Below are 25,336 nucleotides of genomic sequence, written 5' to 3'. Positions count from 1 at the left end.
GGCTCAAAATGAGTGAGAGGGATTCAAGAGAAATTTTCAGAAAAGAAACTGAATAATCACTTAAAGAAAATAAGCTAAATACATGGATGTGAAGAAAGAGTAGTGTTTGAACAAGTTTGATAGCCCTTTCATGAGGACTTGCATAGACATAATGGGCAGAATGGCCTGCTTCTGTGTAATCCAATGATGTAATGACAGCCTGTGTGGGAAAATCCAAACATTTGAAAGAATAATTATTTGTGTTTGTGTAATTGGCACTCAAAGCCTTTTTTCTCTGCTTGCAGACAATAGCTTCTGCCAAACTGTAGCAGAAGGAAATCAACTACAGCCCTGTGGTCATGGATCCAATATGAAAGGCAGGGCGAAGTTCATCCTCTGATTCGGCAAGCAGGGCTTTGATGTACAGTTTGTGCTAACATCAACGGCTGTTAGAAATACTCTGTGCACCGGACAGAAGGGCCTCCCTGCCCGGCTTTATCTGAAAACGGATACAGCATGTCACTTTAGACGTTCCAGTTCCCTCTGCTCAGTGATCACCAGAGGCGCTCGGCATTCTTTGAGGTTGGTGTCAACTCCACAAGATATTGATGCCCCCAGTCTGCCCGGTAGGAGGGCAGTCAGGGGGACCTCGCTTCACTGGAGAATGCCATTGATGACCTTACAAATGGCACACCAGAAAGGAAAACCTTGCTGGACTGAACAAACCAAATAAGGAATGACATTCATCACTTAATTCCATTCCAACACTTTATTGGAAAGTGGTCAATCTTCAAAGCATTTCTCTCTCCCCTCCCAAATATCTTCCTCTCTTTTCCTGAAATGACCTGACAATGTCAAGATTCCACTGGCACCAAAAAAGGCCTTTAGGAACTTAACCGAGTAAGGTAATCTTCAATGGTGTGATCCCAGCTCCCCAAGTATGAATACTTTACCTGCGTGTGTCGATGAGACCTCGACAAAGCATGCAACTTCTGACAAAAGGTTTCATAATTTAACATCTGGAGTGCAGATAACATACTACACTCTTTCCACAGCCAATACATACAGCCCAGAGTATGGTGCAGAGACCTGCTCATGGCACACCAGGTGAGATCTAAGCATGGCTTTGGATAGCCCAAGCATGACTCCTACTCTTCGTATTCTAGATTTGAAGGTTATCATTCTATTGGTCTTTATGATTTTTTTTGTCTACCTGCTGTGATATTTTAATGATCTATGCCACCCAGACTCAACCAAGGCTCCACAGTTTCTGTATTTTTCATCATTTGGATAGAATCTTGTTCCATCCCTTACTAAACAAAGGGGCAACTTGGCTCAGTTTCAGAGAAACTGGGAAAATAAGAACAGCAATAGGCCATTCGGCCCTACGAGCCTGCTCTGCCATTCAGCATAATTGCAGCTGATCAGCCCCCCTTTTCCTGCTTTCTCCACAAACTCTTTGATCCCTACAAACTACATCTAAACTTCTTTTTGAAAGCATTCAATGTCTTTGGCCTCAAAGACTATCTGTGGCAGAGAATTCCACAGGCTCACCACTCTCTGGGTGAAGAAATTTCTCTTTCTCTCAATCCAGCTGAACTTTGGTCTTGAGACAAAAAGGGTCAGCCATCTTGGATTGAGATGTGCAAGAGGTTTCTCCCTCCATGGAGATCCTGAATTTCTCCAGCATCTACGGTGTTTGTTTCAGATTTCAGAAACTGTCATATTTTGGTTCTGTTGAGGAGTTCTTCCCTCAGAGAGGTAAATATTTAGAATTCTCATACCCAAATAGCCGTGGAAACTCAGCGTATGAGTTATTCATGGCGGAGATTGCTTGACATTCTTAGGCACTAAATAAATCACAGGACATGGTGATAGGTCGATAGAGAAATTTACTCATCATTTATCCTATAGAAGGATAGAGGAGGCTTGCATGTTTGTATAGTCCACTTCTATTGCTGTTTTTAAATAAAATGTATAGTGGTGTAATCTTGAGGAATTGCACGTCAGTGTCACACCAAGGACCCTGTATCCTCTGATTAAAGCAAAACATTGCAGTTTCTAAACTGGATGATAGGTAATTTTTTTTATTGAAAGGAAAATATGGTTTCAAGGCCAGCTGGAAATGCATCAGGTCTTAACTAGTTATTGACAAAATAAAGTTATAAAGTCTTGGCAAAGGAACTAGAGGGGAGTTAGCAGAAGTGTTCAAAAAATATAAAAGGTTTTTATTGAGTAAATAAGCAGAAACGGTTTCATCCATTAGGAAGGCTGGCAATCAGGAAGACAGAATAAACATAACTGGTAATGGAGCCAGAGGTGAGGCAAGAAAAATCTTTCTTAAGGGTAAAAACAATGACTGCAGACGCTGGAAACCAGAGTCTAGGTTAGAGTGGCGCTGGAAAAGCACAGCAGGTCAGGCAATGCTTTTCCAGCACCACTCTAATCTGGAGTCAAATCTTTAAGGGATGGACTTTGCAGATATAGCGATGATGGGACCGTTAGCGTTAGCTATCTCTCCAGCTGTGGAACTGACAAACTCTGGGGATTCCCACAGTCACAGTTAAACATTGACAGTCCACAGGGCATGTTGTTAAAGTTCATGCAGATGGAAATTGTTCAAACTCACAAAAACAATTGTGTACTTCTACCTTTGCAATATCAGTGTTTCTGTTTAAAAAATCTTGATAAAAGCCGTACCTTGTTACAGGATGTGTACCTACAGGTATTCATTAGCACTGAGCCCATGATTAGATCACAGCAGCCCCTCTGACCTAATAAATCTATTTTTAAATTTGGAGCATGTCCAACTTCTCAGCAATACTTCTGCTGACACCTAGGGGGAGTCAATGGCTTTCGTAATCTAGCTAACCCCACCTAATGCTTTGGAGAGAAGGGCTCAAATCCCACCATGGCAGCTGGTGAAATTTGAGTTTATAAATCTCTCGTATAAGGCTAGTCTTAGTGTTGGTGCCATGAATCTCCCATTGACTTTAATGAAAATCCCTTTTGGCTCATACGTTCTTCAGGGAAGAGAATCTACCAAATGATATCCAGTCTGTTGTTATGGACTGGAGTCACGTGTCAGTTGATGTGGTCAACTCTTAATGAACTTAGGAAGTCAAATCAGTTCAAGAGCACTTAGGGGAGGGAGCTATTTCATATCCAACCCATGAAAGAATTGAATAAAAATCCATAAAGCCATGTATGTCCCAATATTTACTTGGTCTGTAAAGTTATTTAAAAAGTGAAGGATCATTAGTGCATTTTACATCTTGGTTTGTTGACTGTAGAATCTTAAATAGGATTGGCTGCTTACCTTCTTTGATGACATCCATATTGTTGGATACCTTGAGATTCTATATAGCTGACTTCAGGTTAAATCTAGCATTGGAAAATGATTTTAAAAATAGATAAACTGGGGGGAGCTCAGAGAGCAGTCCTACTCTGCTGTCAGTAAAATTGGAGCCATTAGGAGTTGAAATTCATTCTGATAAATATATTGGAGGTAGATACCAAAAGGATCTTCAAAAGGGAATTGAATAAATATTCCAGACAGAACATTTTGAGAGACTAAAGGAAAAAAGAACTGGAATGGGATAAATTGTGCAGCTCTTTCAAAGAGCTATCAGCTGAAATGGGCCAAATGCCTCCTCCTGTGTTGAATGACTCCATATAATGTGGCAGACAAAGTAAACTTAAATTTAGAGCTAGCCTTTCAGGAGGGAAATCAGTCCTCCTGTCTACATAGGATGAACAGCAGAAAGCTGGAACTCCTCTCTGGAGCACTGTAGATGCTGGTGGCTGTGGAAGGGGGTAGTAGGGAAATGTCACACATCTCCTTCTGGAATGTGCCATTGTGAAGAAGATCCAGAGAGAGATGCAGTGGATTTTGTCACGGTCTATCCCCAGCAGCTCCGTGACAAAAGCCACTGTGCTCCATGGGGTGTTGACACTGAAACAAACATCGATGGCGCCTGAAGCACCATCAGCTCAGTGAAAGAAGCTTTTTGGGTCTGTCCAAATCTTGGTCTTCCAATGCAAGGAATTGACCTTGACCAAGTGTTGCAGACTGATATCTTCCAAGGTCCAGGACTACATACTGAGGGATGCACCAAAGCTTGGAGCAGCTGCCACTAAGGCATGATGGGGAAAGACCACTATCTGAGGTCTTCCTGCTGAAGTTAAATGGGGGTCCGTTCGGCTATCAGACGTTCCTACTGCCTCAAACATGTAAATATAATCTTACACAGATAAAAAATTCCTTGGGTTTGCCTCCTAGATAGGGTCAAACTCCAATGTTTGTTTTGCTTCTTCATATACTCCAGAACCAACTGCTTTGGCGACTGTGTATATAAAAATATTTTTATGAATATGAAGTATATTTTTAAAATTAGAAAAGAAAACTTTAGATGTTGGGTAATTAGAGAGTTCAAGATTGAAATTGATACATTTTTGTTAGACGCAGGTATTAAAAAGGGACGTAGCAGCTAAGTCAGGTAGAGTTTGGGTCAAGATCAGTCATAACCTACCTAAACGGCCAAGCAGGGCAGGGGGACTAAATAATCTAGCTCCTCTTAATGTCCCTTCCTTAAAATTAATGTTTGTTGGGATACAGCTCCTTGGGTGCTAATGAGCTCCAGTACCTCCTGTCTAGTCAGTCTACACCTCTGAATTGTAAGCAGCATCAAACCTGATCATCATAAGAACATAGCATAAGAAACAAGAGCAGGAGTAGGCCATTTGGCCCATCAAGCCTGCTACCCATTCAATAAGATCATGGCTGACCATGGACCCAGCTCCACCTACCCAACCGCTCACCATATCCCTTAAATTCCTTTACTGTTTAAAAATTTATCTGTACCTTTAAAACATTCAATGAGGCAGCCTCAACTGCCTCACTGGGCAGGGAATTCCACAGATTCACAACCCTTTGGGTGAAGAAGTTCCCCCTCAACTCAGTCCTAAATCTGCTCCCCTTTATCAGGCTGTGCCCCCTAGATCTAGTGACCATCATGTGAACCAACATTCTCACACTCTCAAACAAATGGCTGCTACTGTTTCCCTACCCTCCACCAACGCAGCAGTGTCAAGTTAATTTAACATCAACCACATGTTGAATTTGGTCTGTCAGAACTGCTGATCTATGGAGCCCTCATTCCCCAATACTCACTCTCAACATGACGGAGTACATTTCGATCTGCTCTGGATTAGACTGTGTCGCAAATGTTTGTTGGAACATATCCCTGTGCACAGATGTACAAATCCCTTTAGAGACTCGACATGGAGTGTAAAGTTCTGACACATTTTCTTCCCCTGGTGCTAATGAAAACTGCGAACAGGTGCTTTCCTGGATTTTTGCTCCATATGGTACGGGGAGGGGAGCAGGGAGGTTGCTATGACAAGGACGAAGCTGGTCTTTGCCAGTCACAATTGGAAAAAGAAAGCTACTGGATTCACGATGATCCATCTCACCCCCATAAAATACGCCTAATGGTCAGAGCTGTGTTGGCGTTTTGTTCAGGGCCCTACTCAGCAGAAGTGTGGACATTTATGCCCTGCCCATTAGTGCCAGCACAATGTCTGATCATTTCTCATATCTTGTGTCTGCTACATGATTGGTACATGAAGCAACTGGGGAGATCTTTGGGTGTGGATGGCGCTCTGCAAATGCAAGGTGTTGTGCAGTGCTACATCTTTTGTTGGCATCCAGGGAATGTTGGGTAAACATTGGTCAAGCTGGCAAAAGTGAACGCCTTTTTATAGGATTGTTCATTTGTTGGAGAAATGGGCACCCGCTGATGCACCAACAGGAAAACAATGACGACAATTCAGTCATGGTGCCTTGAGATGTCCTGGGTCACTGCAAAGAGGACAGAGGTACAGGGCAGTGGCACCCCCAAATATTGCCTTGATATAGCACCTTTCAGGACCAGAGAACATCTCTAAGTACTTAACGGCCATTCAAACACAACTGAATTATTGTCACTGTTGTGATGTGGGAAACACTGCAGTTAACGTTCACACATTAATGAATGACCAGATAATCTGATTCCTCAATGATTTGGGGGGCTTCTCTGCCTTTTGAGATGGCATCACAGGATTCTTCTACTTCTACCAAGGAGGGCAGCTGAGGCCCAAGTTTAATATCTTATTCACTTTTAACAATGCAGCACTCCCTCAGCACTGCGCTAGAATACAGTCCTGTCCCACTTTTCTCTAACCTGTTTATCAGTATAATACACACTTTCTTTGATCCCTAATCTTCCCTTTGTGTTTCAAAAGAAAAAGCAATTCGAAGAAACCTCAATTTCTTGGAGTGGGAGTTGTACACTGTGCCGTGTCATACAATGTGGGTCGCATTTGCAAGTACTGATGTTTACGAGGTTAAGGAAGGTAACTATCCCACCTCATGAACAGCAGGATGTTGCTGTATTAGCCAATGCACTTCCTGAAACCACAACCTCCAGATGAACAGCTGATCGTGTCACTGACTGAGCCACAGCTGACAGCAGTTGAGGGAGAGTTTGACCAGAAATTGGTTCCCCAGAAGAGGCAATCGCACGTTGCTTTAGTGTGGGATACAATTTAACACCAAGAGCTTCTCTTTCTCACAGCTGCAATTATGTAACTGCTCAGATCCAGATGAGGGAATTCCGTCGCAGGACGGAGATTATAAGGAGACGGATCTGCTGAGAACAACATTGTATCCAGCTGTTGTTCCTTTATTGTTCAGTCCTGATGTTTGCAGACCCTAAAACCCATAGAACATTAGAACAATGCTCCAGGGAGCCACAACAACTTCACATTATAACAAACATCCTGTAATCACAGGACTGCAGCAGTAAGGTGCACCTCAGAACATATTTTAGTTGGTCTTCAATTAGGAAGCCTTACAAACACATGCTATGCCCCAGAAATAATGGGAGGGTGGGAACAAAGCGTACCTGGAATACGGACCAAAAATACTGGCTATTAAATGTTCTTGCCATTAATGTTGATTTTCTCAAGAATGTACATTAGGCTACCTCAACAGAATAGACTGTGTAACAGAATGTTATTTCAAATCTATATATGCGCATGTACATAAATAAAGTCAGAGGTCTACAGCATGGAAACAGGTCCTTCAGCACAACTTGTCAATGCTGCCCAGTTTTCACATTCAAATAAGCCCCATTTGCCTGCATTTGGTCTATATCCCTCCATACCTATCCCATCGGAGTACCTGTCTAAATATTTCTTAAATGATAAAACTGTATTCAATTCCACCTCTCCCAGCTTGTTCCACACACTCACCACCGTGTGTGTGAAACAACTGCCCCTCTGGACCCTTTTGTATTTTCCCCTTTTATATGAAACCTATGGCCTCTAGTTTTAGCCTCCCCTCCAATGGGGAAAAGCTGTTGGCAAAGTATCCTATACCATAACCAATAAGTGCTGCTGTTAGATCATTGAACACAGAACCATAAGAGGTCATTCAGCCCACCATGTCTGTGTTGACCATTATACCATTCTAAACTAATCCTATTTGCCTGCACATGCTCTGTAGTGCTCCATTCCTTGTCTGATCATGTATCTGTTTAAATGCCCTCTAAACTTTGCTAACATTTCTGTTTCTCCCACCTCCTTTGACAGCATATTCCAGGCACATACTACACTCTAAATAACTTACCTCGCTTATCTTAGCGAAAATAATCCAAATTTGTTCAACCTATCTTATAGCTATTACACTCCAATCCAGACAACATCCCAGTAAACCTCAAGTCGTGGCGATGGTACATTACTGGGTATTGTGGAACATTAATATAGTCAATGATCTTAGTAATGCAATGTTACTGCTGGTTCAGATCACTGTAATATAGGGAGCAACTGAGATGCCAAATAATGGCCATTCAGTAAAGAATTGGATCACTCTATCAACTTCAGACAGTGGATTGGTTACTGCATCTTAAACATTAGACATGGCTAAGGAATTTAGTTGTAGGCACTGGGTAAATAGTCTGTCATGCAAACGGGGATGGGAGGTAGGTGGATGAATAGGGGAATCGAGGAGAAGGGGGGCCCAAGTTCATATATATCTACCACTAGCAGCTACTCCATTGAAAGTTGGCGTATGTCTGCAGAGGATGGCAAGTGAATCAGTCTGACCAAGATGTGGTTGAGTAGGACGCTCCAACAGGAGCTTATCCTCTCTGCCTGTTCCATTTTCTTTTCCCTCTTAGTGCTTTTCTTTTTTTTAAAACAAAAGCTTTTCTTTCGACAATCATTAGGTGGTAACTCTCCAACAGTGATTCCCAGCCTGGCGCAGTGGCCTGTAGGCATGGTGACCTCCTGGCCTACTGTACTCTATGTACTCCCAGCTTGACACTCTCTCAGCCTGGTATGGCATCCTCGGCCTGGCATAATGTCCTGAAGCAACCTCCCAGCCTCCTGATCCTCCAGGTGAAGCTCAGCTGGATCTAGGGGGCAGACAAAAGAATGATCTGGGAAGGTTCGAGAGAATTGCTTCTCCAGCCAAGAAGAAAACCACTCTGCAGCCACATTTGGAGAAAAAAGCCCAGCCTCCAAATTGCTTCTGGTCAGGAATTTCTCTCCTTCTGTTCCTATTCCCCTGTCAGTCATTATTACACACACACACTTGGCACCAATACAAAAACTGCTAACGTTTCTATCAACTTTTGTTTCAAGCTAACACACACGACAGATCGGAATGTTACAGGGTCAGGGTCCCATGGGTGCTGTAGGACAGTCCTGCCCACCACATCTGCAGAATCAATTCTATCACCACATCTGTGAAAGTCATTATGCCATCTACGGGGAGTCGCAAAACCTCATTTCAATGGTAGACTATTACAGGAAGAGCTTATCAGGCCTGTGAAGGATCGCATTTTGCAATGGCCCACAGGGAGGCAATCTCCCATCCAAAGTAATAATTAAGGAAGAAAAATATAGCCTGAAGACCTTTCAAAATGACAAATATCACACACTCAGATTCACACTTCAGGCATGGCCTTTGTCTTGCTTATTCATAGGATGGGACTGTGTTAGATGAATCAGAATTTATCCCTTATCCCTGACTCTCCTTGAGGAGCTGGCGTTGAGCTGCCCTGCTTGAATGGCTCCAGTGCTCGGCACACTGACTCAATGGTTAGCACTGCTGCCTCACAGCACCTGGGACTTGGGTTCGATCCTAGCCATGGGTGACTATCTGTGTGGAATTTGCACATTCTCCCAGTGTCTGCATGGGTTTCCTCCAGGTAGTCCAGTTTCCTCCCACAGTCCAAAAATGTGCATGTTAGGTGGACTGGCCATGCTAAATTGCCCACAGTGTCCAAGGATGTACAAGATAAGAGGATCACCAATGGGAAATGTGGTGTTATGGGGACAGTTTGGTCTTTGGAGAGTCTGGACACCAGTTGATACATCGAATGGCCTCTATCTTCACATCAACTTGTCTAGTAGGCACACCCACATTGTTGTCAGGAAGAACACACCAGGACTTTGACCCAGCGACAATAAAGGAACAGTGATATATTTTCAAGCCAGGATGGCACATGGTTTGGAGAGGAAACTTGCAGATGTCTCATGTCTGTCATCTGCAAGATGTTAGAAAGGATTCTGAGGGATAGGATTTATGACCAGCTGGAAGAGCATGGCTTGATTAAGTGCAGTCAGCACGGCTACATGAGGGGCAGGTCATGCCTCACAAACCTTATTGAGTTCTTTGAGGATGTTACTAGACAAGTTGATGAGTGTCGAGCGGTGGATGTGGTGTATATGGATTTCAGCAAGGCATTTGGTAAGTTTCCCCATGGTAGGCTTGTTCAGAAGGTCAGGAGGAATGGTATATAGGGAAATTGAGCTGTCTGGATACAGAATTGGCTGGCCAACAGAAGACAGTGAGTGGTAGTGGAAGGAAAGTATTCTGCCTGGAAGTCAGTGGTGAGTGGTGTTCCACGGGACTCGTTCTTGGGCCTCTACTCTTTGTAATCTTTATTAATGACTTGGATGAGGAGATTGAAGGATGGGTTAGCAACTTTGCAGACGACACAAAAGTTGGAGGTGTCATTGACAGTATGGAGGCCTGTTGTAGGCTGCAGCGTGACGTTGACAGGATGCAGAGATGGGCTGAGAGGTGGCAGATGGAATTCAACCTGGATAAATGTGAAGTGAAGCATTTTGGAAGGTCGAACGTGAAAGTTGAGTACAGGATTAAAGACAGGATTCTTGGCAGTGTGGAGGAACAGCGGGATCGTGGTGTGCAGGTACATAGATCCCTTAAAATTGCCACCCAGGTGGACAGGGTTGTTAAGAAAGCATATGGTGTTTTGGCTTTCATTAACAGGTGGATTGAATTTAAGAGCCCCGAGATCTTGTTGCAGCTCTATAAAACTTTGGTTACACCCCACACTTGAAATACTGTGTCCAGTTCTGGACGCCGTATTATAGGAAAGATGTGGATGCTTTGGAGAAGGTTCAGAGAAGGTTTACCAGGTTGCTGTCTGGAATGGAGGGCTTATCTTATGAAGAGAGGTTGACTGAGCTCGGACTTTTTCATTGGAAAAAAGAAGTAAGAGAGAGGACGTAATTGAGGTGTACAAGATAATGAGAGGCAAAATAGAGTTGATAGCCAGAGACTTTTTCCCAGGGCAGAAATTGTTAACACGAGGGGCCGTAGTTTTAAGCTGTTTAGCGGAAAGTATGGAGGGGATGTCAGAGGTGGGTTCTTTACACAGAGTTGTGAGAGCATGGAATGCGTTGCCAGCAGCAGTTGTGGAAGTGAGGTCATTGGGGATATTTAAGAGACTGCTGGACATGCATATGGTCACAGAAATTTGAGGGTTCGTACATTAGGTTTACCTTACATGAGGATCAATGGTCAGCACAACATCGTGGGCTGAAGGGCCTGTTCTGTGCTGTACTGTTCTATGTTGTATATTCTATGTTCTGATCCATCTGCTGCACTTGTCTTTGGAGGTGGCAGAATCAGAGGTTTAGAAAGTATTGTCGAAGGAGCCTTGGTGAGTTGCTGCAATGCATCTCGTGCAACACAGTGTTGGTGGGGAAGGGAGTGAATTCTAAAATGTGGGGATAGGGTAACAATCAAGCAGATAGGAGCAAGCTTCTGGTGTGTTGGAGCTGCGCCGATTGAGTAAGTGGGCATTAACCAATGATCATTTCATTTAAAGAGCTCCAAATAAATAGTTTTCATTAAAAAGGAGCTGTCTGGCAGACATTCCAGGTTTGCTTTGAACATCCACATTTATGCAATGGAGCCATGCAAAAGATGCAACATCAGTGAAGAAGATCCTTTCAAGAACATTCACTCCTGACCACTCTGTAGGTTGGGGGCCACATCTAGCTTCTTCTACCTCCACGTTGTCTTGATAAAGGTTGGTGGGGTGCTGGGGCTGAGGCAGGATGGCAGGAGGGGTGCGTTAAGCAGTGATGTTGGTCAGGTCTGGTGCCCATTGCTTGGAGCCTCGATGCAGGAACTGCCAGGAAAAGGACAGCAGCTTCCAATGGAAGACAGAGGGCTTTGTCCATGGATCATAAAATGACTGAGGGAAGGTGCTGGAGTTTCAAACCTGGACGTTTTCACATATCAACCAATGGCAAAGGTTCAACCCTTAAGTTGAACTAGCAATATCTACAGTGTGGACATTATACACAAGGATTGTATTTCCAACTACACCCATCTCTCCAACGGTAAGACTCTTTCCCACCTCACGTTAACTCTTACCCTGGTATCACTGCTGATGGAGCAATAGCGCCCATAGCATTTACTATGATTCCAATGTTATCCATAGATTTTAATAGGATTTCAGATGTTAACATGATAGCAGTGTTGGGAACATATTCTTGGTGATTAAGTCACATGATTTGCTTTCTCAAGATGCTCCACCTACACATTCTTACCATTGGTGCCCACCATCTTCCACCTCATGGCACACCACCTCCCCAGACCAGAACAGAAGGTGAACAGTCTCTTCATTCAATTTGACCATTGATATTTGAACTGCCAGCCAACCTGCTTCCTTTCCCATACAATTTCTTAAATGTAAAATTAATGAACAGCAAGTTTTTATTGGATGCCCCCTAAGGCTGACATCCGGGTGTCTGATGGCTGCAGTTTGAGAAAATCGGTTGTTAATTCCTGGGCACGCCCGGGGCAATCCTGCAGGGTTGACAAACTTATTTACCCACTCCCCCTTCACCCACTTCTGCCAGCCTCTGCTAGCTGTATCTCCCAGCTCTTGCCCTGCAGTTCTCTGACTTCAGTCTCCCGTGTTTCTCTCGACAACTCTGCCTCTTGATCGTGGCAGGATTTGTTGCTATCTTGGCAATTTGTTTTCCTAAGAGGCCCTCCTAAAACCCCCTCCCCCCCCCCCCCCCCCCCCCACCAAATTATAAAGCCTGCTCCTCGTTACATTAGATCTTGGGTTCATTGCCTGCCTTTGCTTTTCCATTGCAAACGTGTGCGCCTACAGGAGAGTCTCTTACTGTGACATCCCACTCCGGAAAGCCAAGTACTGTATAAGAGGGCTGACATTCTCAGCACAGCACTGAAACACTGCTTCGCTGTGGGAGAGCTAACATTTGGACAAGATAAAGTGACGCTCTGTCTGTCCTTTCGAGGGGATGTAAAAGATCCCACAGAACAATTCAAGGGTCGTCCACGCACAATCAGATTGCTATGTCTGTTCACAAATCCCCTACAAAATAATTCATCGTTCCTTAAGTGCTTTGGAGCTGTTATGACAAGTTTGATAATGGCGCTGTATAAATCACTGACTTTATCGAACAGAATTAAAGCCACTGGAGGAACTCATTCCCCACAGCAGCCTGGAAGCTGATCCATCCAAAAGCAAAATTATTTTGGGAGACAGTTTGAAATATCACGGACAAGTACAGCACGCCCAGGGGGAATAAGATGATTCAGCACTTATGATTCCCCAAGCTGTACAGCACTGGGAGTTTGCCATTTCTGGGTCCTTAATATAAAGAAAGAGCTTGACTTAAAGCAGAATCTTTCAGGATATTCTGACCCACTTTACAGTCAATGATATAGCTTTCAAGTATAAGAAGGGTATGGGTTGTACTGCCTGGAAGTGTGCTGGAGGCAGATTCATTTGAGGCATTGAAGAGGGCATTGGATGGTCACCTGGATAGAAATGGTATGCAAGAATAGGGAGATACAACAGGAGACTGGTACTAGACTATGATGCCCATTTGAAGAGCTAGTGCAGACACAATGGGCCAAATGGCCTCGTTCTACATCATAGCACTTCTGTGACCTAATCATTGCTGTAATGTATTGGTTTTGGTGACGCTTTTCAGAGATGTTAGGACAACCTGAGTGGGAATTCGGCTTGAATCTTCTGGTCTAGAGGTAGAGGCACTGCCACCAGACCATTAAACTCTTGTATCACAAGTTAAAAATAATTCTAAGACAGGCTGGCATAATGGTAACATTACTAGATTTGTAATGTAGGTTAATATTCTGGGGGCAACAGTTCAAATCCTACCATAGCATAGTGGGTGCATTAGCTCTTCAAACAGGCATCATAGTCGACATGGGCAGCTCAGTGGTTAGCACTGCTGCCTCAGTGCCAGGGACCCAGGTTTGATTCCACCCTTGGGCGACCGTGTGTGGAGTTTGCATATTCCCCCCATATCTGCATGGGCGTCATCTGGGTGCTCTGGTTTCTGTCCACAGTCCAAAGATGTGCTGGTTTGGGTGATTTGGCCATGCTAATTTGCCCATAGTGTTCAGGGATGGGTAGGCTAGATGCACAAGTCAGGGGAAAAATGTGAAAATAACAGGGTAAGGGAATGGGTCTGCGTGGGATTCTCTTCAGAGGGTCAGTGTGGACATGTTGGATCAAATGGCCTGTTTCTACACTGTAGGGATTCTACTATTGTATTTGGTGAAATTTTAATTCAATCTGGGATCGAAAGATAGGCCCTGTGGAAATTAAAATGACAGTTAAAAATTTCTGTTCAATTCACAAATTCCTTATGGGGAGTAAACCTGCCTGTCCCTTACTAGATGTGGTCTACAAGAGAGTCCACACCCACAGTAATGTGACTGACTCTTATCTGCCTCTAAAATGGCCTCAGCAGGGCTGTTGACACATAAGGAATTCTCAAGGGGTTTGACAGGGCAAATGCTGAGGGGGCTGATTTCCCTCATTGGAAAATCTAGAACAAGAGGGCAGAGTCTCAGAAGAAAGGGGGTCCAATTTAAAACTGAGACCAGGGGGATTTTTTTTCTCTCAGAGGGTTGAGAGTTTCTGGAACTCCTTATCACCGAGAGCTGTGGGGGTGCAGTTCTTGTCTATATTTAAGACTGAGATGGATAGACCCTTGATCAGGCGAAAGTGAGGGCTGCAGATAATGGAGATTAGAGTCAAGAGTGTGGGGCTGGAAATGCGCAGCAGGTCAGGCAGCATCCGAGGAGCAGGAAAATCGACATTTTGGGCAAAAGTCCTTCATTCTTGATGAAGGGCTTTTGCCCAAAACATTGACTCTCCTGCTCCTCAGATGCTGCCTGACCTGCTGTGCTTCCCCAGCCCCACACTCTTGACTAGATCCTTGATCAGTGAGGGAATCAAAGGGAAAGGGCAGGGAAGTGGATATGAGGAATGTTGGATCAGTCATGATCCTATTGAATGGTGGAGCAGGCTTGAGGGACTGGAGAGCCTTATACTGTTCCTATTTCTTTTGGATTTACGGTCTTCCGGGCCATGAATGCAGGCCTTGCCAGCAACATCCACGTCCCATGGAAAGAATTAATAAGATCCTGGTTACCATGGCTGCTCAAATACCCCAATTTCATTGGATTACACAATTAGCAGGTAGAAGATTTAAAACAAAAGAGGCGGGCTTAAGTTTTTCTCTGAATCCTCATGTTCTTGCGTCAGACAGAAGTAGCCCTTGGCCAAGATTTGTCATCCTGCTCAGAATAACACAAATCAGTGAGGGCAAATCTGGCTACAAGTCAATTAGCGTCTGGCTGCATTTACTGAAACGTCTGCCAAGCTTCGCAATGTTGCTCAGTGAGAACACAGTCACAAAATAACACAAATTAGAATGGGCAAATGTGGCTTCAAGCCAGTGAAAGTCTTAGAGTGCCCAGGAACCTACAAACCCAGCATACAAAACAACTTTTAGTAGGGCAGTAGGGAAGGAGGCCATTCAGGCTATTGTGTCTTACCTAGCTCATTGACAAAGCTCTCCTGGTGATCATTTCAAGTGTTTATTCAATCTCCCTTTTGAATGTGATTGCTTCCAACACTATCATACACAGGCGGGAGACTGGGAGAACACAGCAGGCCAGGCTGCATTAGGAGGTTGACCCATTTAACCCATCCCCAGCCCTGAAGAAGGGTTACACCCGAAATGACGACTTCTCCACCTCCTGATGCTGCCTGGCTTGCTGTGTTCTTCTAGCCTCCTGCCAACGTATTTCAGATTCCAGCATCTGCAGTTTTTGGTCTCCAACACTTTGTCAGACAGCATATTCCAGATATCATGTTAACACCACCAAACTACTTCCACGTAATAAATGAATGCAGCTGAAATGAGAAACATCAGAGGCACTCAGCGACCTGGTAACAGTCAACTTTGCACCCGCTAACCCACCACTAAACAAAAACAATCTAAATTCAAAAGCAGAAACATGGGAGAAATGGACAGAAAACTGAAGGCAGGAACATGACAAGAGACGCTAATTTCAGAGGTAGGAGCCTTCTGCAGCATTCAGGTGGGAAGCTCTGCTGACATCTGCAGCTGGATTGATGAGATCCAGATGTTAGCAGCTGCTACACAGAGACACACACAGAGAGACACACACACAGACAGACACACACAGAGACAGACACACACACACACAGACACACACACAGAGACAGACACACAGAGACAGACACACAGAGACAGACACACACACACACACACACACAGACACACACACACACACACAGACAGACACACGCAGAGACAGAGACACACAGAGACAGACACACACCCATCTTGCCTTTCTCTCTCTTCTCCTGCAGAAACGGGATAAACCCAGCTTACTCCTTGGGTATATTAAAGGGAGATTTTCCCCTTTTCAAACACTTGCCCATCCACTGCATATTTCCTGCACTTTTCCAGCAATTGATCTTTAAAAAACAAGATTAGTTCATTCTTCACCATACCCCTAGCAGCATTCCCTCCTGAGACACATGTGCACAAAGGTTTGACTTCCCAGGGACTATCCATGCTCTGTTGCATTATCTCTGAACTGATACTGTTAGACTGGGCTAAACTCGCCAAAACTCACTGGGCAATTATCAGTCATTCAAATTGGTACTCTGCAATGGCAAATCACAGCTTAGCCAAAGACCACATCTCTTTCAGCCAAAGCCAGATATTGCTGGAGAAACTCAGCAGGTCTGATAGCATTGGTGGAGAGAAAACATAGTTTGGAAGTCCAGTGACCCCCCCCCCCCCCCCCCCCCCGTTCTGAAGAAAGGACAAAGTGTTAATGCTGCTTTCTTCATACAGATGCTACCAGACCTGCTGAGTTCCTCCAGCAAATTCTGTGTTTTTTTTAAATCAGATTTCCAGCATCTATAGTTCTTTGTTTCAGTTCAGTTGTTTAAGCCAACCTGCTCAATGGCCAAAGGGTGAGGCTGATCTATTTCATAAACAAGATGGAAAGGCAGGAACAAAAGACATTTTCAAAAAAAAAGTGTCAGTTCTAGCCAATTCATCAGTCAATAATCGATGGAAAACATCCATTGACAACAGTATCTTAGTCATATGCATCTCAGCTCGGTTCATCTACAACTGATCAAATCAGCTGAATGCAGTACAAAAGATGCTACTGTCTTGATTAACCAGACTAAACAACGTTTTCAGAACTGGCAATTCTCTTGAAATTCAGTCACAAGAGCTAACCACTTATAGCATTCAAAATCAGTGAATGACTTGGTGATTTTTTTTTAAAAAAGTATAGCTTTTGATTTTCAAAATACATTTCTGTATCCAAAAGTTAAATAGTTACATACCTTTGTAGGACAGTCGAAGTCTAGGAATATTCATTTTAGCTCTCACATTCTGTAGATCAGTCAGACTGAAGAGCAGCAGGAGGCTACTGAGAGTTTGTGTCAGACAGAGTAAACCCTTCATTTTGTTTGTGACAGTTTCAACAGTTCCAAAGTGACACCTTTACCGGAGCAGTTCTTTCGCTGCTGTTGGTAAAACCGCCTTGAGATTTCTAAAAATCCTGGCAGGTGGCGAATTGAGGAGGAGTGAGGGACAGCAGCAGGAAAAGGACCGGCGGAGTGGTCACCACCGCCCTCCAAGAGGTTGTTGCAAGGGTTTCGATTTACTGCAGACACGGTCGCTTATCCCGGTCTGTATTGGAGTGAGGGGAAAGCGTTTCTGGTGGGCTTTATATCCAGGGAGCTCCTCCTCGTCCCTACACCCAGGGTCACGCCTCCCTCAGGCTCTGAAGAAACCAGATTGTAATCCAGTAACACAAGCAGCTGTCAGCCAGGGACATCCTCCCCTATGTTCCTGCATTTGTGCTCTCATTAACCCTCTCAAGAAAACCTTTCTCTTTTTTTAAAAAAACATAAATGTAAAGAGAGAGGAAAAAGACGGCAGGCAGACCTGATTCCTTTTGCAGAGGGAGTGGGGGGGGGGGTGATGTTGGGGGGTGCTGGGGAGAGACTGAAGTCTGTTCGGAAGAAAGGTGAAGTTTACAATAAACTGGAGTGTGTTCAAAACTCTCACAAGAACATCCGCCCTGTGAGCGAGCGTCTGGATGTTTAACCGGGATTGGGAATCGATTGGAGCCAATATAGTCCCTTGAGGGAGTCAGGTCTGCATTTCAGGGGCATGGGAAGCGTTTTGTTAGGAAGGGGGAATATGCAGGGTTTTAGTGGTTGGACAGCTCATGGGTGAGTCCCTGGTCCATTACAAACCCAACCTTCAACGTGAAGCTCAAATGTAAATTCGTCTGTAAACTCTGGGGATATTCAGAACCCCCCTTTTTTTTCCCGTGGTTTTGAAGTCGTTAAGTTCTTGGGTTCCAACTCAACAAGGTTTACAGCAGGCAAAGTTATTTTATATTCATTTACAGGGTGAGGGTGTCATTGGCTGGGCTGGTATTTGTTACCCATCTCTAAATGCCCAGATGTCAGTGTGCCCGTGTTGGACTGGCCTGGATGAAGTCAGCACTCACACCACACCAGGTTATAGTCCAACAGGTTTATTTGAAACCGCAAGCTTTCAGAGCGCTGCTCCTTAGTTTCACTTTTCACCTGACAAAGGAGCAGTGTTCCAAAAACTTGTGGTTTCAAATAAACCTCATGGAATCTAACCATGTGACTCCTGACTGAATTGCACAGAGGGCAGTTAAGAGAAGACCACATTGCTGTGGGTCTGGAGTCACATGTAGGCCAGACCAGGAAAGGATGGCAGATTCCTTTCCTAAAAGGCATAAGTGAACCAGATGGGTTGTTTTTTAACCCCAACAATTGACTCATGCTCATCATTAGACTCTTAATTCCAGACATTTATTGAATTCGAATTCCACCATCTGCCGTGGCAGGATTCAAACCTGGGTCCCCAGAACATTACCGTGGCTCTTTGGATTAACATTTCAGTGATAAGACCACTAGGCCACCATCTGAGCTTAAGGGTTCTCACCATTGCCCTATTTCATTCATATAAGGAACATGGGAAGCGTTGGTGAGACCAGCATTTTTTTTGCCCGTTCCTAATTGCCCCAGACAAGGGGATGGGAAGCTGCCTCGTTGAACCATTGCGGTCCCAAAGGGGTAGGGGCTCCCACAATGCTGGCAGGAAGAAGGTTCTGGGGTTTTGACCAATCAGGAGTGAAGGAAGGGGGTGGCTTATTTCCAAGTCAGGACGGTGTGGTTTGTGGGGGAGTTTGCAGGGTTTGCTGCCCTTGTTTTCCAAGATGGCAGAGATTACAGTTTTGGAATATACTGAGGCTGGGAGAGTAATGGAGAAGCATACACATAGTGCGTCACTGTACTGTGGTCCTACCACAGACATAGTCCTCATTTAGGTTCTCAACCATTGGACTGAAGCCCCACTCCAAGATGTGGATGGTTCTCCCACACTAAGGCTTTATGAACCGTCAGTGATGGAACTAAGAAAATCCTGTGGCATCTTTCAATAAAAAGCAGGCTAGCCCAGATGGCCGAGCCATTAGTTATTCTGTACTGGGGGTCATTAAAACTGTTTTGGTCATTGGTGTCCTTGCAATTAGTGGGAGCTTGTTTTTTTTTTAGATTTCATACAGTATGGAAACAGGCCCTTCAAGTCCACACCGCCCCTTCGAAGAGCAACCCACCCAGACCCATTTCCCTCTGACTAATGTACCTAACACTATGAGCAATTTAGCATGACCAATTCACCTGACCCGCATATATTTTGGATTGTGGGAGGAAACCGGACCAACCCCACGCAGACGCAGGGGGAATGTGCAAACGCCACACAGACAGTCACCCAAGGTGGGAGTTGAACCCGGGTCCCTGGTACTGTGAGGCAGCAGTGCTAACCACTGAGCCACCATGCCACCCCATGTTGTGTACCAATTGGCACTTGTGCTTCCACACAACACTGATTGCACTTCAAATACACCTTACTGCCTGTGAAGGGCTCCTTTTTAAAGATTAGATTATTTACAGTGTGGAAACAGGCCCTTCGGCCCAACAACTCCACACCAACCTACCGAAGCGCAACCCACCCATACCCCTATATTTATCCCTTTACCTAACACTACAGGCAATTTATCCTGGCCAATTCACCTAACCTGCACATCTTTGAACTGTGGGAGGAAACCGGAGCACCCGGAGGAAACCCACGCAGACAATGTGCAAACTCCACACAGACAGTCACCTGAGTCGGGAATTGAACCCGGCTCTCCGGCACTGTGAGGCAGCAGTGCTAACCACTGTGCCGCCCACACGGTGAGGCTCTGTGCTGTCCTGGCACTATACTAATGCAAGTTACATCTTGACTATCTTTCCACATGCTCTACAGTGTATGAAACAGCCTAACAGCTAATGGATGTCTTTATTGCTACCTCTCCAAGCATTCTTCCTCCCTGGTCACTGACAGGACGATCCTGCAGTTCAGCATTGAATAAACTCATGGAGTTGAGGTCACAACTGGATCAGCCATGATCCCATTGAATGGCAAAGCAGGTATGAAAGTCTGAATGATCTACTCGTGCTCCGGTCTCCCTCTACCCTCGGCTGGGGGGGAAGAGGGGGGAACTTGAATGGAACCCAGCTGTCAGGAAACGGAAAGGTTTGGGTGCAATGCTGCTTTTGTCCTCCAGAGTGAGTGTAATCACCAGTACAGGGAATTGCAACATTCCTCTCAACGGGAGAGTCAGGTCAAAATTTTCCCTGTGGGGACGTATGGCACAGAAACAGACCAATCACCTCATTGTGAAAATGCTGGCTCTTAAAACTGATAAATTCCCCTCCCCATACTCTTTCCTCATTGCCCTGGAGATAATTCTGCTTAAATAGATATGAAACTCTCTTTAGAACATTCTTCCTAAATTTGTTTATGCTATCAGTACAGTTCCTGATCCAAAACAACTCACTTAATAAAAAAAAATCCTCACTTATGAAGGGTGAGACGATGGCTCAGTGGTTATCACTGCTGCCTCACAGCACCAGGGTCCCAGGTTCAATTCCAGCCTTGGGTGACTGTCTGTGTGGAGTTATGCATATTCTTCCCCGTGTCTGTATGGGTTTCCTCCCACAATCCAAGGATGTGCAGGTCAGGTGAATTGGCCATGCTAAATTACCCATAGTGCTCTGTGGGAAATTAGTCTAGGTAGGTTGCTCTTTGGAGAGTCAGCGTAGACTTGTTGGGCCGAAGGGCCTATTTCCACACTGTAGGGAATCTAATCTACTCCACTTTATCTCCGAGTTTCCTCAGATCCCAGAGCAACCTTCAATAAAAAAAAACACATTAGGGTCACAGGCTGGAGGGTCAGCAGTGTGAGAGTCCAACCATGAGCTCTTCTGATCTAATTTCATGATTTAATGACAGATTTTCAGTCAGACCACTTGTGTGACTCAAATTCCTGCCCCTTCTCCATTTCCCTCTAAACATGTTAAAACCGACAATTATTTTGAGCCTGGTTATGTATGTCATATCTGGGCAGCAACAACTTAATTTTCTTCAACAACTTTACGACAGCATCTGCAGTTATGTGGTGGTTTTTGTGACCTCAGGATCTCCCAAAGTGGCGTGCAGTCAATTAAATGCTTCCCGACTACAATCTGTCTTGTGATTCAGAGGAAAATACAGCAGCTAACTTACGAGCAGCATGCTCCCTCAAACAACAATGTCACAGAGTCGGAGAGCCTTAGAGATGTACAGCACCAAAACAGACCCTTTGGTTCAACTTGTCCATGCTGGCCAGATATCCTAAATTAACCTAGTCCCATTTGCAAGTATTTTGCCCACATCCCTTTACCCACCCAGATGCCTTTTAAATGCTGAAATTGTATCAGCCTCCAGCATTTCCTCTTGCAGCTCATTCCATACACGCACCACCCTCTGAGTGAAAAAGTTGCCCCTTTGATCCTTCTTAAATATTTTCCTTCTCACTTTAAACCAATAGCCCCTTACCCTGGGGAATGAGACCTTGACTATTCAAAGGATGCCTGCCCTGAAGAAGTTTTCCTCCTCTCTCTACAAGAATCTCAGGGAGTCCCTGTCCCACTGCAACTCATTTATCTCTCCACTCTGCAGGCACCCTGCCTCTATTCCTGATGAAGGGCTTTTGCCCGAAACGTTGATTTTCCTGCTCCTCGGATGCTGTCTGACCTGCTGTGCTTTTCCAGCACCACTCTAATCTAGACCTTGACTATTCACTCTATCCGTGACCCTCATGATTTCATAAACCTAAATAAAGTCACCCCTCAGCCTCCAGCACTCCAGGGAAAACAGCCCCAGCTTATTCAGCCTCAGCCTATAGCTCAAATCCTCCAACCCTGGCAAACATCCTTGTAAATCTTTTCTGCCTCCCTTCAAGTTTAACAGTGTCTTTCCTGATGATGGATCAGGTCTTCATGACCAGGGCAGAATGAGAAGGAGGATATGACTGAAATGTGTGACATTATGAGGGGCATATAGATAGGATAGGCAGGGAGGAACTTGCAAACTTGAGGATATCATTGGTTGGGGGTGGGGGTGAGGCTAAGGCTTCGACGAGGTGAGGGAACATTTTCTCACCCAGAGGGTGATGGGAATCTGGGACTCACAGACTGTAAGGGTGACAGAGACAGAAACCCTTATAACATTTCAGAAATATTTAGATGTGTGCTTGCAATGTCAAAGCTATGGTCCAAGTGCAGGAAAATGGGAGTGGAATAGCAAGGCTGAAAAATGTGTTGCTGGAAAAGCGCAGCAGGTCAGGCAGCATCCAAGGAGCTGGAGAATCAACGTTTCGGGCATGAGCCCTTCTTCAGGAATGGGCTTATGCCTGAAACGCCGATTCTCCTGTTCCTTGGATGCTGCCTGACCTGCTGCGCTTTTCCAGCAACACTGATCTCCAGCATCTGCAGTCCTGACTTTCTCCTAGTGGAATAGCAAGGTCAGAGATAAAAGCAGGTCTGGCAGCAGCATTGGAGAGAAATCAGGGTTAACATTTCGGGTTCAGTGACCCTTCCTCTGAACGCAGACCTGCTGGAGCGTTTCCAGCAATTGCCGCCTTTGTTTCTGATATCCAGCATCCACAGTTCTTTTGGTTTTTATTAGAATAGTGAGGTGATTGTTCTCAACACGTATGGATCTGATGGGCTGAAGGGTCTGTTTCTGTGCTGTGGGAACTCTGCATTGATAAAGCGTGGCATTGGAAAAGCAGGTCAGGCAGTATCTGAGGAGCAAGAGAGTCAACGTTTTTGTGCGTAACATAGTCTTGAAGAAAGGTCCTTCCCGAAATGTCAGCTCTTTTGCTCCTTGGATGCTGCCTGACCTGCTGTGCTTTTCCACTTTATCAGAGATGACAGAGCATAGAAACAGGCCCTTCAGCCCATCAAGTTTGCACCTGTCAAGAACAACCATCTCCCTATTCTAATAAAAACTAAAAGAACAATGGATGCTAGTGCCCAGAAAAGAATGGCTGACCTCTCCCGGACTCTGCAGAGATTAACCTGCCAGAACATAAAACATAGAACATAGAACATAGAACAATACAGCACAGAACAGGCCCTTCGGCCCACGATGTTGTGCCGAACATCTATCCTAGATTAAGCACCCATCCATGTACCTATCCAATTGCCACTTAAAGGTCGCCAATGATTCTGACTCTACCACTCCCACGGGCAGCGCACTCCATGCCCCCACCACTCTCTGGGTAAAGAACCCACCCCTGACATCTCCCCTATACCTTCCACCCTTCACCTTAAATTTATGTCCCCTTGTAACACTCTGTTGTACCCGGGGAAAAAGTTTCTGACTGTCTACTCTATCTATTCCCCTGATCATCTTATAAACCTCTATCAAGTCACCCCTCATCCTTCGCCGTTCCAACGAGAAAAGGCCGAGAACTCTCAACCTGTCCTCGTACGACCTATTCTCCATTCCAGGCAACATCCTGGTAAATCTTCTCTGCACCCTCTCCAAAGCTTCCACATCTTTCCTAAAGTGAGGCGACCAGAACTGCACACAGTACTCCAAATGTGGCCTAACCAAAGTCCTGTACAGCAGCAACATCACTTCACGACTCTTGAATTCAATCCCTCTGCTAAATATCTTAAGATAAAGGTTATTCTTTACAATAAGTGTAGGTGGGATGGGCTTCAGATTAGTATGATAGGGCGGCACAACATCGAGGGCCAAAGGGCCTGTACTGCGCTGTAATGTTCTATGTTTTATGTTCTATGTTCTATAACAGCTGCCATGAAATGGAAGACTATTTGATTGACAGCCAAGAATCCAATCAAAATGAAGATCGATTCACCTTCTGACGGGTGGAGTTGGGTGGGATCCAGGGGTGGGGCATGAGGTCACATGTGGTGAAATCTCCAGGAATATGTCCAGCTCAAGTTGGCAACATGCATTGTCAACTAATAGGAGGGTTTTACATCAACAAGGGATGGGTAATAGAGACAAGAAGGGGGCATGACTCCATTAGAGTGTGCGGGGGTCAGACGTGATGCATGAGTACAATTCGAGTTGGCGTCAGTTATAAAGAAAGTGAGTAAGGATCTTGTAACACAGTGGTTGTGCCCCTACCTCTAAGCCAGAAGGACCTGGGTTCAAGATTTTCCTGACACTGACCTGTGTTGTAATACAAAGAAAACAAAGAAAATTCACAGCACAGGAACAGGCCCTTCGGCCCTCCAAGCCTGTGCCGTTCCAAATCACTGTCTAAATTAATCGCCCAATTCCTAAGGATCAGTATCTTTCTGCTCCCCACCTACTTATGCATCTGTCCCGATGCACCTTAAATGAATCTACCATGTCTGCCTCTACTACCTCTGCTGGCAATGCATTTCAGGCACCTACCACCCTCTGTGTAAAGTACTTTCTGTCTGTAGCCCCCTTAAACTTTTCACCTCTCACATTGAACGCATGACCTCTTGTTACTGAATCCCTCACCCTGGGATGAAGCTTGTCTCTATCCACCCTGTCTATACCCTTCATGATTTTGTAGACCTTAATCAGGTACCCCCCCTCAACTCAGCACCGCCCTCCTAACCTGCAATCTTCTTCCTAACCTCTCCGCCCCCACCCCACTCCAGCCTATCACCGTCACCTTGACCTCCTTCCACCTATCACATCTCAATCGCCCCTCCCCCAACTCCCTCCTCCCTACCTTTTATCTTAGCCTGCCTGGCACCCTCTCCTCATTCCTGATGTAGGGTTTATGCCCGAAACGTCGAATTTCCTATTCCTTGGATGCTGCCTGACCTGCTGTGCTTTAACCAGCAACACATTTTCAACTGTGATCTCCAGCATCTGCAGCCCTCATTTTTTACCCCCTCAATCTACCATTTTTCTAATGATGCACAGATGGAGTGGTGCGATGGCTCAGTGGTTAGCACTGCTGCCTCACAGTGCTAGGGACCCAAGTTTGTTTCCATCTTTGGGGGATTTTCTGTGTGGAGTTTGCACTTTCTCCCTGTGCCTGTGTGGGTTTCCTCCCACAATCCAAAATGTGCAGATTAGGTGGATTGGCCATGATAAGTTGTTCCATTGTGTCCGGGGATGTATCGCTTGGTGGATTAGCCAGGGGGAATTGTCTTGTAGTGTGCAGGATAGAGGGACTGGCCATGGGAAATGCAAGACT

General features: G+C 45.1%; 1 protein-coding gene and 1 long non-coding RNA gene across 3 annotated transcripts in view; one reads left to right on the top strand and one right to left on the bottom strand.

The window, feature by feature from the left end:
- Nucleotides 1–3,184, top strand: part of LOC132822242 (uncharacterized) — an 81,820-nt gene extending 78,636 nt beyond the window's left edge. The window contains exon 4 of the long non-coding RNA XR_009645426.1: nt 285–3,184. This is a non-coding gene — a long non-coding RNA (uncharacterized LOC132822242). The remainder of the gene's footprint in view (nt 1–284) is intronic.
- The window catches only part of sema3bl (sema domain, immunoglobulin domain (Ig), short basic domain, secreted, (semaphorin) 3bl), a 189,683-nt gene extending 172,256 nt beyond the window's left edge, over nt 1–17,427 (bottom strand). Inside the window, exon 1 of one of the 2 annotated variants that reach the window (XM_060835364.1) lies at nt 17,043–17,427. In XM_060835364.1, the coding sequence (XP_060691347.1) occupies nt 17,043–17,163 (121 nt within the window). In that variant the 5' untranslated portion in view covers nt 17,164–17,427. The remainder of the gene's footprint in view (nt 1–17,042) is intronic. The other variant, XM_060835363.1, reaches the window with a different exon arrangement.
- Nucleotides 17,428–25,336: the final 7,909 nt, after the last annotated feature.

The sequence above is a fragment of the Hemiscyllium ocellatum genome, chromosome 14, assembly GCF_020745735.1.
Source record: "Hemiscyllium ocellatum isolate sHemOce1 chromosome 14, sHemOce1.pat.X.cur, whole genome shotgun sequence".
NCBI lineage: Eukaryota > Metazoa > Chordata > Chondrichthyes > Orectolobiformes > Hemiscylliidae > Hemiscyllium > Hemiscyllium ocellatum.
Note: the sequence above shows the minus strand (reverse complement) of the source record. Positions and strands in the feature narration are given on the sequence as shown.